This window comes from Oryzias latipes, chromosome 12 (assembly GCF_053564925.1).
Source record: "Oryzias latipes strain Hd-rR chromosome 12, Olatipes_Hd-rR_3.1".
In the NCBI taxonomy this organism is placed as follows: Eukaryota; Metazoa; Chordata; class Actinopteri; order Beloniformes; family Adrianichthyidae; genus Oryzias; species Oryzias latipes.
The window spans coordinates 19,391,906-19,404,825 of NC_136248.1; the positions used below are offsets into that span (position 1 = coordinate 19,391,906).

Genomic DNA, 12,920 nt, shown 5'->3' on the forward strand with positions numbered 1-12,920 from the left:
TAATCATCAACAAAAAAAGAAAAAAAAAGCCACTGTGGGTTCTCCAGGGTTAAACAATACATTTATGTCAAACTCTATGATTGTAACTAGTTTCTTCTGCAGATCTGTGAGTGACACTTGTGAAAGATGTTTTGAGGACCTGTAAATTATTTCTGAGGGCTGGAAATGTTTTAGCAAGCGTGTAAAACCATTTTTAAAGCTGCAAATCTTTTTTTTTTCTTTTTTTTTTACATAAGAACTAAAAATGTATAATTGGAATCAAACTCCAAACTGTTACTCTTGGATATGATTTTTGTTTCAAGTCTTTCATGTTGATAGAAGTTAATTTTGTTTCATAGTTAAGCTTTAAATGCAAAAATGTATTCTATAAATCATAGTGTACGAAGTAAAAATTCCAAAATCTTTTTATTTGGTACTTATAGACAGGAAAGTCTTTGCAACTATATTTAATCTGAGAGAAGCAGAAATAATCTGACTGTTTTGCACAGTCATGTGCAAAACAGAATGTGTAAAAGACTGGGAATATAATCCAAACAAATCTATGAACGTAATCTTTGCGCCATTTTCCAGAGGACAATTTTTATAAGGGACATTTTTTAGCAAAAGTCACATTTACACGTTCATGTATGCGTTCGTGGACTGAAGTTCCTCCGCTGCGCCTCTGTGTGGCGCTGTGGCGAGATGATTTCACTGCACCAAGCGAAGAAACAGAACGAAGCACTTCCGTCAGTCAGAGGTTACCATTTAAAAACATGGACGCTAAAAAGGAGCACAAAGGTAGAAACTTTTTACTTTCATTAGGTGCTTTGCACTAACGATTAAAAAAATACACGTTTCATTTCTATTGTGTTTGTTATTGATCAATGAGTTTGTTTAAGCCAACTTTATTTTTAATTGTTTTGTTGCCCTAAGTTCGTTCAGGTAAAATGTAATATTCAGTGACTATGCTAAGAAAAATATTAGCTTACACTGTGATATCTCAAAACATCATTTAAAATATTTTATATTACCCCTCCCCCTTTTTTGTCAGAATCTAGCTACATGATGGAGGACGATGGAGAAATCGGATCTGTTATGGGATTCTCTGGGTTTGGTATGTAAAGTCCGAGCAGACAAATGGCTCAGTCTATTTTGTATTGTAAACATGTTGTATCTTAAAGTCTTTATTGTTTGTGAATTTAGACACCCATGTTCCAAAATTAAGTCATGGTAATTTGTATTTTCCAGGTAAGAAAGCTCGCACATTTGACTTCAATGCCATTTTTGAGCAGACCAGACGAACTGCAATTGAAAGGAGTCAGCGTGTGTTAGGTATGTTAATGTTTACATAATCATAATTCACCTTCACGGTTTCAGGTATGATCAGAGGAATGTTGCTGTGTTTGCCTTCATGACAAACTATTTTCAAAGTTTATCTTGTGCACTCCACACATAGAGAATTATTTTATTACTGGTATTTTATAATAGTTGTGAAAACAATTTTTTTGGAGTGTAACCATTGATTTTGAACAATAATTTGATTCAAATAATTTTTGGTTGCTGATATTATTTATAGTTGACATTGATTCATTTTGAATGATCTGAATCACTGACCTAAAATCGATCCAGGACTTTAGCCAAACATGTAACCAGTGTGACTCAGAGATAAATACCTGGTACTGAACAGTGCAGGGGAAGTTTTCCAGATTCCTTGTTTTTCTTGCAAGATTATAACATGTGTACAAGTGAACAAGAATTAAAGACAAATTCATTCACATTTTAGTTTCATAAAGTTCAGCCAACTGTTGTTTTTCCACATCAAAATAATGCAAACAAAACATTGTTAGAACATTGTACCACACTGTATGGTCACATGTCTTTGCTAAATTCAGTGTTTCCACATATTTAAAGGCTTGGTCTGTTTTTGCTGCAATCACGTGTGTGTTGTCCGCTGTGATGAACTTGGTTGTTTTTACGTTAAAGTTAAATAAACCTACAGTGCCTTATTCTAAATGGTATTATCTAAAACCAACAGATTGATCTGATAAGGGTTGTAGGAATAGAAATGGATTTATTGATTAAGTCGATTCATTGCTACAGCAATACTTTTTTTTTGTATTAATCGTGTGTATGACAAAACGTTTTACTAATGATGCTAGGACCTATTTTTTCTGGAATTTCTAAACGAATCACATGTAAAAGTGGCTTGACTGTATTATTATTTCTCAGAGGATCGAGAGAGGGAGGCTCAGATGGAGGTGGAAGGAGAGAGCTCCAAGTCAGTCAAAGCATCAGTTCAAAGTGAGGGAACCAAAGCGTCTGCTGCGGCCTCCAGGTAAGCCTGGTTTTCTGTCTTTTTGTCCAGAAGTTACAAAAATATTTGTGTGATTTGTATGAGCAAATATACATCCAGACTTGTGAATTATGATTGCTTTTTAAAATGAAAAATGGGAATAAATCCCTGACAAACACTAATTGGTGAAACACTGATAGCAATGAAGCCTTTTTGATATAAATATATGAGCACCACTTTAGAATCCATTGTAATGGGTATTGGTGTAACTTAAAATTTATACTTTATTATATATATTACTTTGAAGTGGGGCATCAAAAGAAATCAAATTTTATATGTTATTGTTGTTAATATTATATTTATCTTTTATTGCTAAGTCAATTTTTAGGTGAATAAAAAATAAATATATGTTGGTTTTGGACTGATCAACCAGGTCAGCATCTCTGGTCCCTTATATATGTGAATTATTTTTCATATTTAGAGCACAGAAAAGCGGGAGCGGCAGTGATGACAGTGAATCTGACTCTGAGCTGGTCGGACCTCCGCCGCCCCCTCGGCCTGATGCTCAGGAGGACGATGAGCTTGTGGGACCACCTCTTCCACCTGGTTACACTGGCAATACAGCAGTCAGTGATGACGAGGATGATGATGATGAAGGGGGAACACAAGAGGATGATGATGATGTGAGAAACAATTATAATCTATAGCATGTGAAAATAAGGTTTTCTGTCTATTGTTAATCTAGGGAGCCGGTTTAGCTCGTGCTGGTTTGCGGCGCCTTCCGTCCGTGAAACCAGGGTTCGACTCCGGGCTGCTCCCTGTTCCCTTCTCTACCTCTGTGCCGGTCCCAAGCCCGGTTTGGGAAGGTTGCGTCAGGAAGGGCATCCGGCGTAAAACATTGCCAAATTTACCATGCGACTTGTTCGCTGTGGCGACCCCTGATGGGAGAAGCCGAAAGAGGAAGAAGTGTCTATTGTTAATCTAAATCTTCTAGAATTTTTATTTTTTTGGACATGGTCTCTCTTTAATTTTATTATTTTTGCTGAAATCTGATTATGACATGTTTAAGTTTATCTGTGACTACCAGTATATGTATTCATTTTCTTTTTAACATACACTTTAGAAGTTTCAGTCTTTTTTACTTAAGTAAAACTACGTAATCAAAATTTCTGAGGTTTTGTGCTGTTGGTGCCAAATTCTTCCACAAGGTGGCAGCATAATTTAAGTCCTTCAGTGCCAAGTAAGCCCGGTTTGAGAAGGTTGCGTCAGGAAGGGCATCCGGCATAAAACATTGCCAAATTTACCATGCGACTTGTTCGCTGTGGCGACCCCTGATGGGAGAAGCCGAAAGTGGAAGAAGTGCCAAGCTAATATATTTAAATTATTATTTAAGTATGTTATTAAAATCTTGTTATATTTTAAACACCCATTTTATTCCTGTTAAATAAGTAGGTAAAGCTGGGTCAAAGTTGCCCAAATCCTCAACTACAGTGCGGTTGTCTTAAAAATCTACTGCAGTACAAGCACGAATGAAATATCTGCACGAACCCTTTTCCTTTTTTAACTTTCTTCTTTCCATGACTCGAGCAGGATCCAGTGAAGAAAATTCCAGACACTCATGAGATAATTCTGCAGCATGGCACCAAGACGGTAAGGCTTTTGCTTCCAGCATTCGGCTGTAATGGTTGCTACATTAGTTTGTAGTAAAACAAAAGAGCAACGCAGCTCGGTAAAATCCGCACTGATGCTAAATTTCTAACGGCTGTTTTTTCATCTTCATGCAAATTAAAGAAAAGAAGTTTGATTGCAGCTTTAGACTCTTTAATCCCAAACAGACAGAGAACACAAAACTTCACTTTATCTTATTATTTTACCTCAACCGATTGACTGATTAAATTCTGAAGTATTTTTTGGAATAGAAGTCCTCATTGGTTGTTATTTTGCTTCTAAACGGTGCAGTCTCACCAACTGTCCATAAGGTTTTTTCTTTTCTTTCTTCAGGTATCAGCTCTTGCCTTGGACCCGTCCGGAGCCCGTTTGGTGACTGGGGGCTACGATTATGACGTGCGGTTCTGGGACTTTGCCGGCATGGACCAGTCTCTGCAGGCCTTCAGATCCCTGCAGCCCTGTGACTGGTATGTGGAACGTCAACACAGTTGTTTAGAAATGTGTTTCATTAGTTTCATGCTAACAACAATTACACAGACTTTATTTAAGTGTGCCAAACTGTACACACAGCATATGTGTTTATTTTGTTGTTTAACTGAAGCCATCATGAGGTCAAATTCTTGTTCTGTTTTTGGGAACAAGTGGACTGAAGTGGGTCGGGCTTCCCCCATTAAGAACATTTTACACTACATTAAATATAATTACATGGTAATCTAGACGGCTCAGCTGACCAAGAAGCTGAAGTTCATTCAGAAATCTGAGCTCCTCCATTTCCTCCAGAAAATCTCTACAAACTAAAATCTTGCAAAATTGAAGTTTTGTGTTTTACATTTGAATACATTAATCCTTTACTTAAAGACTTAATAAATGAAAACACAACAAAAAAATAAAAACAACAAAAATAATATTGAACTGACATCCTAGATTTAGTCATAGACACATCTGTGATAGTACAAAGCTTATAATTTTTTAAAATTCAAATCATAAATGTACATGATAGAATTTTCTGTTGACATTTAATCAATTTGCTTCAAAGATTGTTCCTAAAAGTGTCTGATTTGTCCTTGTCGTTTGTGTTGATCAGCCATCAGATCAAGTCCCTGCAATACAGCATCACTGGTGACGTCCTGCTGGTGGTTTCTGGTAATGCACAAGCGAAGGTTCTGGACCGGGATGGCTTCAACGTCATGGAGTGTATAAAGGGAGACCAGTACATTGTAGACATGGCAAACACAAAGGTAGATCAACACACAGAACTTTAATCTACTCTCTTTTAAGGATAGCGTATCTTTTTTTTAATGTGGTTCTGTGTATTTGCTTAGATCTAACAGCAAATGAGTTCATGTCTTTAACCACAGAATCAAGCAGTACAAAACAGTATTATAACCATCAAATCAATCACTTTTTTTAGAGCAGAGCTGAGCAAACACAGGAACTAAGTTTGTCCAGTTGACAATAACTCATCATAAATGAGTGAGTCTCTGCAAGACTTTTGTTTTTTTGTTTTTACCCTTTTGCCAAAAACATGGCTGAAAGGCATCTTCCATTGTGCTGAGTGACAGCAGCTTTTTTAGGAGAGCAGTCTGCATCTGACTTACACTCACAGCCATCTCCACTCTGAGATTTCAAACAGTAAAAGCTAAGAAACCTCTCAGAGCTCGGACCAGACCACAGTCAGTCTTTTAACCTCCATCCTTGTGTCTGATGCCACAGCCTGATGTGCTACATTAAAAAAAACCCAATAATCCAATCCATGAATTTAATTTCCTTTAAAGACATAGGAAGTATCTGGCAAAAAAAACTTTATTTTTGTGTAGGAATCCTAAAATTATTAATAGAAATTCCCCATTTGCTCAATTTAAATCACTAATTTTGTGAAAAGTTTTTCAAAACCAAATAAAACTAGTTTGTAGGTGGAAATGGAAAAAGATCAATGTAAACTGCATTGATTTAGTGGTTTGGAATAATATTAAACCTAGAAAAACACTGTTTTACCAGACTTGTAATTATATTTTCACTTAGTTTCCCAGTTTAAAGCATTATTCTAATTTTCTGCTAATGTAGCAAGTAAACATACTACTTGTGCACATTTATTTTCAAATATATAAATATATGTATAAATAAAGGGGAGGAACCAAAAAAGAGGGGTCAAAGGTTGTATCTGTGGCTGACTGACAGGAGAAAGGTCAGCAGTGTTGCCACCGACCCACCTTTTTGTTTGAATAGGAGTCTTGATCTTAGTGTGAACACATCTATGTGCATTTAAAACTCAGTTATTTATTTACAAAATAATAATTTTATAATACATTGGCCCATGTTTGTTCTAAAATTTTAAATCCATGTGGTGTTTTAAGACTTCGCTGCAGTAAAATAGAAAACATCTTTTTAGCTTCAAATATGATCTGTTTTAAAGGTGAGGAATACATTTTGAAGATGACATATTTTTGGACTCTCCTTGCTTTATTATCAGGACCAGGTGTGAAATCTGGTGTCGTAAATCATGAAGCTTCTGGGTTTTCTCTGGAGATTAGCATAAATAAAAATGTGATAATTTGCTGAAGAGCGGTCCCACGGCGCACAGCCTTCTTAATCCATTTATTTATCCCTGTTCACCAACAAACAGGACGTCAAAAAAATGTTCCCAGCTGCGTCTGATAAAATGAGAGGAGGGGGGGAAATTTTCTACATTTGTTGGAACAGGACTGCCCCAAAAAGGCTTTTCAAATGACACCAGGCGATCTTGCCTTTTGGGTTTAGCCCTGTGCCTCCGATCTGTTTACCCTCTATGAGGATGACGGTTTACCCCATGAGATTAGAGAGAGAGTGTGTGTGTGGGAGGGACAGTTTCAACTCACTTTAGGGAAGTCAAGACCACCATATTGGTGACCAGTGACCCCTGGGCAGCAGCTGCAATGCATTATTGCAGGGTTTATCCCAGCCGTGCCTAAGTACTTGAAGTGAAGGCCCATTGATTGTAAGTATTGTTTTTCCGGGATGGCCTACAATCGAGGCCTGCCTGGTCCCATCTGGAGCTGCCGAGAGAGCTCGCTTCAATGAAAACGTCTTCAGCCTGTTGACAGTGTTGCAGTCGATTAGCTGCGGCTTTGGTGATAATGAATTCCTTCCCTTTACTCCACTTCTGTTGATGTCTAATTGCTTCCTTCCTAATTCATCTGTCTGCACAGACAATTGAAAGTCACAGCAGGCAGATCTACGCCTGCCGCCGGGTGATGGTTTCGATTCTTCTGATGGTCAAACTCTTACGTGGTTTTAGAACGGGACACTCTGATGCTCTAATCAACAATAATCATTTAAGCCTAAAAAATTACTCAAGGAAATGAGCGCCAAAGACCCTCTCTTTGCGGCTTTAATGCTTGAGAGGCTGAGGCAGGTCCATTGTTTGTAAAAGTAAAGAAAATACTCCTTGGCCAGCAGAGTTCTTGTGTTTACTCTTGAGCATAAAACATATATGTAACAAAAAATGCTCATTTTCAACATTGCCCCAATCTTTCCAGGTTAACGTGTTAAGTGACACAACCTTCTCACCCTCTCCATGTAGAAACCACCACAAAAACGCTGCTGGTGAACAGGTGCACAAAGTCAAATCCTCCCCCTGATCATGTGACAATTCCACAATTGCAGCTTCACACTTCAATCATCTTTTGATCAATTATCAAAGTGGTCTCTTAATTACGATTATGCCATTTTTAGACAAAAATAAACAAACTGTGTTGTTTTCTTGGACATAGTTTCTGCAGAGCAGCAGTAGTTCTTTAGAAATTCTCCTCTGACTTGTGGGCAGGACTGTTGGTGCAGAGCAACCCCGCTCCCCTTCCTTTCGTCCGTGCTGAGAGCTCGGAACAGGGAGCTTGTGGCCCACCCAGTGTATTTTCTACATCACAAATGAATTCTTTTCTTTTTTTCATACGTCATTTTTTTTCAAGGAAATTCTCAGAAATGCCACTTGAATTTGAATTTAAAATGAGGCGTCCTCTATCATGAGAAAACCGCCACTAGATCAGACATCAGAGTCGGTCAATAAACTTTGTCTGGTAGCGTTTATCAGACACGGATGAGACCATTTTTCAGCAGATGTCTGTCCCAGCTTGTCATTAACGTTCACTTCACTCCTGATAACTTTGTTTATTTTTAGTCACAGCCAGTTTATAGTCCCAAACTGTAGAAAACACAAAAGTCTTGTTTGTTTAGAAAGACGGCATGTCTTTAACCTCATGCGACGGACTATTGCTGCTCTAGCGACCGAGTAAAGCTCAGTTTAGCTTTGATCTCAACGTTCTGCCTTTGTTTGGCTTACTGTAGAATTCAGCAGCTTAGCAACTTGTAGTTTTCTTTTTTGAGTTGTAAAACAGCAGGTTGGATGGAGTTCCACTTTATCAGTTAATAAAGCGGTGTGTGTAAAGTGTTTGACAGTGAACAGGCAGGCCCTCTTCCTGATCTGCACATACCGATGTCGTTTGGTCAGCTTCTGCTTATGGGCTGCTCTGCTTTCTTGTGCCTGCTGTCAAATAGGCATATATCATGTCTGCAGCTTCTTTGCTGCGGTTTCTCCCTTCCCTGACCTGCCCGTCAGGGAGGCCTCGAACACTTTGAGGTCATTTGTTTATGAGAAAAACTCCTCAGGACCCCCCCTGGGAGAATTTTGGCTTTCTCTGAGTTGCAGCACCAACTACCACACAAAAAAAATGGCCCATCTATGGTTAGATGATTGTCAATTTTATGCTTTTTTTTTTCTTTTTCTTTTCAGGGCCACACAGCTATGCTGAACAGTGGTTGCTGGCATCCCAAGATGAAGGAGGAGTTCATGACTTGTTCAAATGATGGGTAAGTTTGAGAGAAAGTATTTTAAAATGTGAGATGAAATGAAAATACCTGTTGCAGAAATTCTTTTGCAAACTAAAGTTATCATGTATGTTGAGTATCCGAAACAGAAACATTTAATCAGACACATATACACCAATTAAACACATTTTTTGGCTTTAACGTTTTTTTATGCAACATTTTTTAAGATCCTTAAATATTTTCTTTTTTTGTGTGTGTCTAAAATAAAAGAGCATTTTGGCTTGTACCACAGCATTACTGCTACAGCAGAGAAACACTCAAACTATCATTACTTGGATCTAAATCAAGTGTAGATTCATGGATCAGCTGTTTTTGTGTCCTCGCATATCGATGCCTTTTCCAGCACGGCGGCTGTCAGAAAGCTGTCTCTGAATCATTTTTCTTGTAGCTGCTCCTCCTTTCTCTCACCAGCAGAGAGTACTCTAATCCAGATTAAGCCTCTAGAAACTGTATTCCGCTTTATAGACACGCACTGACCTGTGGCCCCTACTGATGTGTGCAACGATATTCAAGTGTAAACCCCCTTAAAATGTGTCTGCGACCGTCGCACCTCTTTGCTCTCGCTGTGTGGGATTATTTGAGCGAGACCACGTACAGGAGAGCGACGATTTAAAGTGAGTGCAGAAACGCTGGCCCATTATCTTTAAGTGGAAACGAGGGCTTTGTGGATGCAAAGCCGAGTGTTTACCAGCGCCACTGCTCTTCCAGATGTGGAGTTTGGTTTATTTAGCTCTTGCTGGGTCTCTGGAAATCCTCCCCTGGCACGTTAGCTCTGGGTGTTGCCCGCAGGAGAGCAGTGCAGGGGGAGCTATTCATAGGGAGAGATCAGCTGTGTGGGGAGGTTTGCAGCAGCAGGTCAGCACAACGGCCCTGGCCCTGGAGATGGAAGCAGAGGAAGGGACCGCCCGGATTGATTTTTCCTCTGAACCCCAAAATGAATGTCAAAACACCTGAAAGTAAATAAATGTTTCATGCTTTCTTGCCATAGTTAAATGCTACAATTCTTTCTTGAATCCAAGTATTAAAGGGACATCAAAGTAAAAAAATACTGTGTTTTTTTTCTGTGCAGGTGAAAGTATCTGGTTCACATGAGAAACAAGCTCGTGCGCAGAAAAAAACTAAGTGCTTATTTGCACACAGGAGACCTTTTCAGTCATTTACAGTGTTCCCTTGCTATATCATGGTTCTATGGAACCTCTAAATGGGCATTGAAGAAAAAAATATACAACTGGTTTCTTGAGATAATTTTCTGATGTGCTCAAGAAACCAGTTCAATTTTTTTTTACTTCTGTGTCACTTTGGGGCTTCCTCAGTAAACAAATACACTTACTTAATTTCTTTTTTTTTTTTTACTTGCCAGAATCTATTCTTCCTTCATTTTATAAATACATTTCCTTTGGCACATCTGTTACAAAATAAAGACCAAAACAAATTAAGATCATAGATTTTTTTTTTTTCTTGGAGACAAATTTGTCCAGTGTCCAGTGACTGTTGATGGAAAAATAACCTTATGGCTAAATCTGGTGCATTTTCAAAGATGCTTTTTAATGTGCAATGTTCCTGTCAAATAAACTAATAAATAGATAAAAGTAAACATTCGACTAAATGCTTTATAGCTTACAATGTCAACATTTTCAGATGGCATTTGAAATAAAAAAAAATTCCGGAGGCCATGGAAAATAAAGCCTGCATATGAAGATAGCGGTCCAACTGCTGAGCTAAGCGAACCTGACAAATGGTTATGGGTTCAAGTGAATCCGTAAAGGTTAATTTAATGTCATTCAATCAGGCTAATTGGAAGCAGGTGCAGGTATTCTAGTTTACTGTGAGTGTGCACATTTCCTAAGCAGCCCAGGAGGTCGAACATGGATCTAATCAAATCCACCGAAGCCAAAAAAAAATAAAAAGTTTGTCAGCAATGAGCTCCGGAACAAAATGTACGAGTCAAACCTCGACCATTACAAGCTTAGCATGAATTCAGTAGTTAAAAGATGCATTCAGATCAATTTATGAGCACAAACTTAAACCAGAAGTTGTTTTAGTATTTGATAGCTGGAAAGTACACAAACTTGACTCTAATTAAATCCAGCCCAGTTTCATCATTACCATTCATCCACGTCCAGTTAAACCCAGTTCATTCATTCATTCATGATCCAAAAAAGAACAACTGCATTTACAGGGTTGTAATGTTGGTCTTTTGAGGTTGCCTTAGCATTTAGAGGCTTAAACAAGCTTTTCATCATGGCTGCCACTTGCATACCTTTGGGTAATTTCACTATAAAGGAAAACACAATTTGACTGTCCTCCTTGTCCGGTTAGCTGTTTTTAGTTGTGTGAAGTTTGTAAAATAGTTATGTCCTCTTGCATAACTTAATATTAATAATTATTATAAATAATTCCTGATTCAATCCTCGCTTGAACTTTGTTAGCAAATGTAGCATAGTTTTGAAAGGCAATCAAATGTCTAAATTTCTTTATTTTTTCCCAGCATTCCCCCGAAATATTCTGAAAGTCTCTGTGTCACACTTGAAAAACGTGCTAGCATAAGTGATGGTACAATTTCATGAATACTGGAAGATACTTTAGAGCTTTGACTCATTTGAATATAAATGTTGTTAACTCTTTAATTTTCTCTGCACTTTAAATGTCTATCATGTTCATTGAAACCAAGCCCCCACCTAAACTTAAAAGAAAACTAAGAATGATGAAATGTTGCAGTTCTCTAAAAGACCACAAGAGGCTGTTTCCAAAAGGGAGGAATTTCCCATCGACTCCCATGTTAAAAAGTCAAATTTTACGCCAAAAATAATTGTGTTTACAGTCTGTTTTGTCTGTATTTGGTAGCATTTTTTTTTTGTTTTTTGGTTTTGGTGGGGGGACCAAAACTAAACTCAACAGAGCCTCAAACTTTCCTCTTCAGCTTCCGCTGCTGGAATGTTGTTAGGTTGGGTGGAGAAAAATCTGGTCAACGGATCGTTTTTTGTTTTTTTTTGCTGTGCAGATTTATAAAAGTAAAGTGTAAAAATGTATGTCTATGACCTAAAGCAATAAGTGTATTTTTTTTGTTAGTTTTAATCTCACAAAATGCTTTGGTTAGAGGATATCGACTCATGACTCGCTAGTTTTTGGACAACTTTGTTTGTAGGAACAAATGATGAAATTACAGCTCGGTGGTTGGTTTGTAACAGGAAGTCGTTTGTCTAAATTCACCTTCGTTCGTAATGTTTTAATTGTTGTTTTCAGAATTTTACCATGTGTGGATACAAACTCAAACAATCATAGTTAGCACATTAGTTCCTCAAAGACAACACAATAAGAATTTCTTGACAGGGTGTTTGGCTCCATATGGCTTGTTAATGCTCTATTATGTGTGGAGCTTTGGAGAATGTGTGTTTTCTGCTTTACCACTAAGTAGAAAACCATTGCTCTGTTCACCTAAAGAGTTTAGATTCTGCAAACACTCACAACACCCCACTTTGTGTGACTAACACCTATATATAATTTAGGAATGCCATTGTGATTATGTGAAGATGGTATAATAAGTGGTCAGCAGACCGCCCAGTACATTAATTGAAGACCCCCTCCCCACTTTAGTTGGTGGAATCTTATTCATTTGGCTCCTCTCCCAGATTCCTGAATGATGCTGTAACCCAGAGGTCTTCTGGACAGAAGGGAAGCGGTGATGAGCCGGTTCGATAATGCAGCAGCGGGGTGTTGGTAATTGTTCTGACATTTTGAATGAGGCTTTAGTGAATCAAGGTGGTCTGGGAAATGTTTCTGCTCACACTGGTGTGAAACTTTTCTCTATCTTCTCCCCTTCTGTGTTTGCAAATATAAATTGGTACGCTGTTATTTTCCAACAAACTGTGGCGGATCCAAGGGGGGCCCATTAAGCATTGAGCCAAATTTCAGCAAGCCTTGGCTAAAAAAGCTGTAAGAACGACTCTAAAACCGCACGTTTTCTTTTTGGAAACTGTCGCCGATCTGTGCTGAGTCTTTTCTTGTAGCAGTGTTCTTTTAAAGGATTAAACTAAAGAAAAAAATATTTTTCAATTAAAATATTTGTATTAAATGAGGCTAAAGTTGTGCCAAACTCATTCTAAAGATGTGAAAAGATGTT

The 12,920-nt window shown here is 38.0% G+C and overlaps 1 protein-coding gene across 2 annotated transcripts in view; it reads left to right on the plus strand.

The window, feature by feature from the left end:
* Positions 1–670: 670 nt before the first annotated feature.
* Positions 671–12,920, plus strand: part of wdr70 (WD repeat domain 70) — a 40,242-nt gene continuing 27,992 nt past the window's right edge. The window contains exons 1-9 of one of the 2 annotated variants that reach the window (XM_004074912.5): positions 671–777; positions 1,031–1,093; positions 1,228–1,311; positions 2,209–2,314; positions 2,754–2,955; positions 3,863–3,922; positions 4,274–4,407; positions 5,025–5,178; positions 8,706–8,782. In XM_004074912.5, coding sequence (XP_004074960.2) covers positions 753–777; positions 1,031–1,093; positions 1,228–1,311; positions 2,209–2,314; positions 2,754–2,955; positions 3,863–3,922; positions 4,274–4,407; positions 5,025–5,178; positions 8,706–8,782 — 905 coding nt within the window. In that variant the 5' untranslated portion in view covers positions 671–752. Of the gene's footprint in view, positions 922–1,030; positions 1,094–1,227; positions 1,312–2,208; positions 2,315–2,753; positions 2,956–3,862; positions 3,923–4,273; positions 4,408–5,024; positions 5,179–8,705; positions 8,783–12,920 lie in introns of both variants that reach the window. The other variant, XM_023960773.2, reaches the window with a different exon arrangement.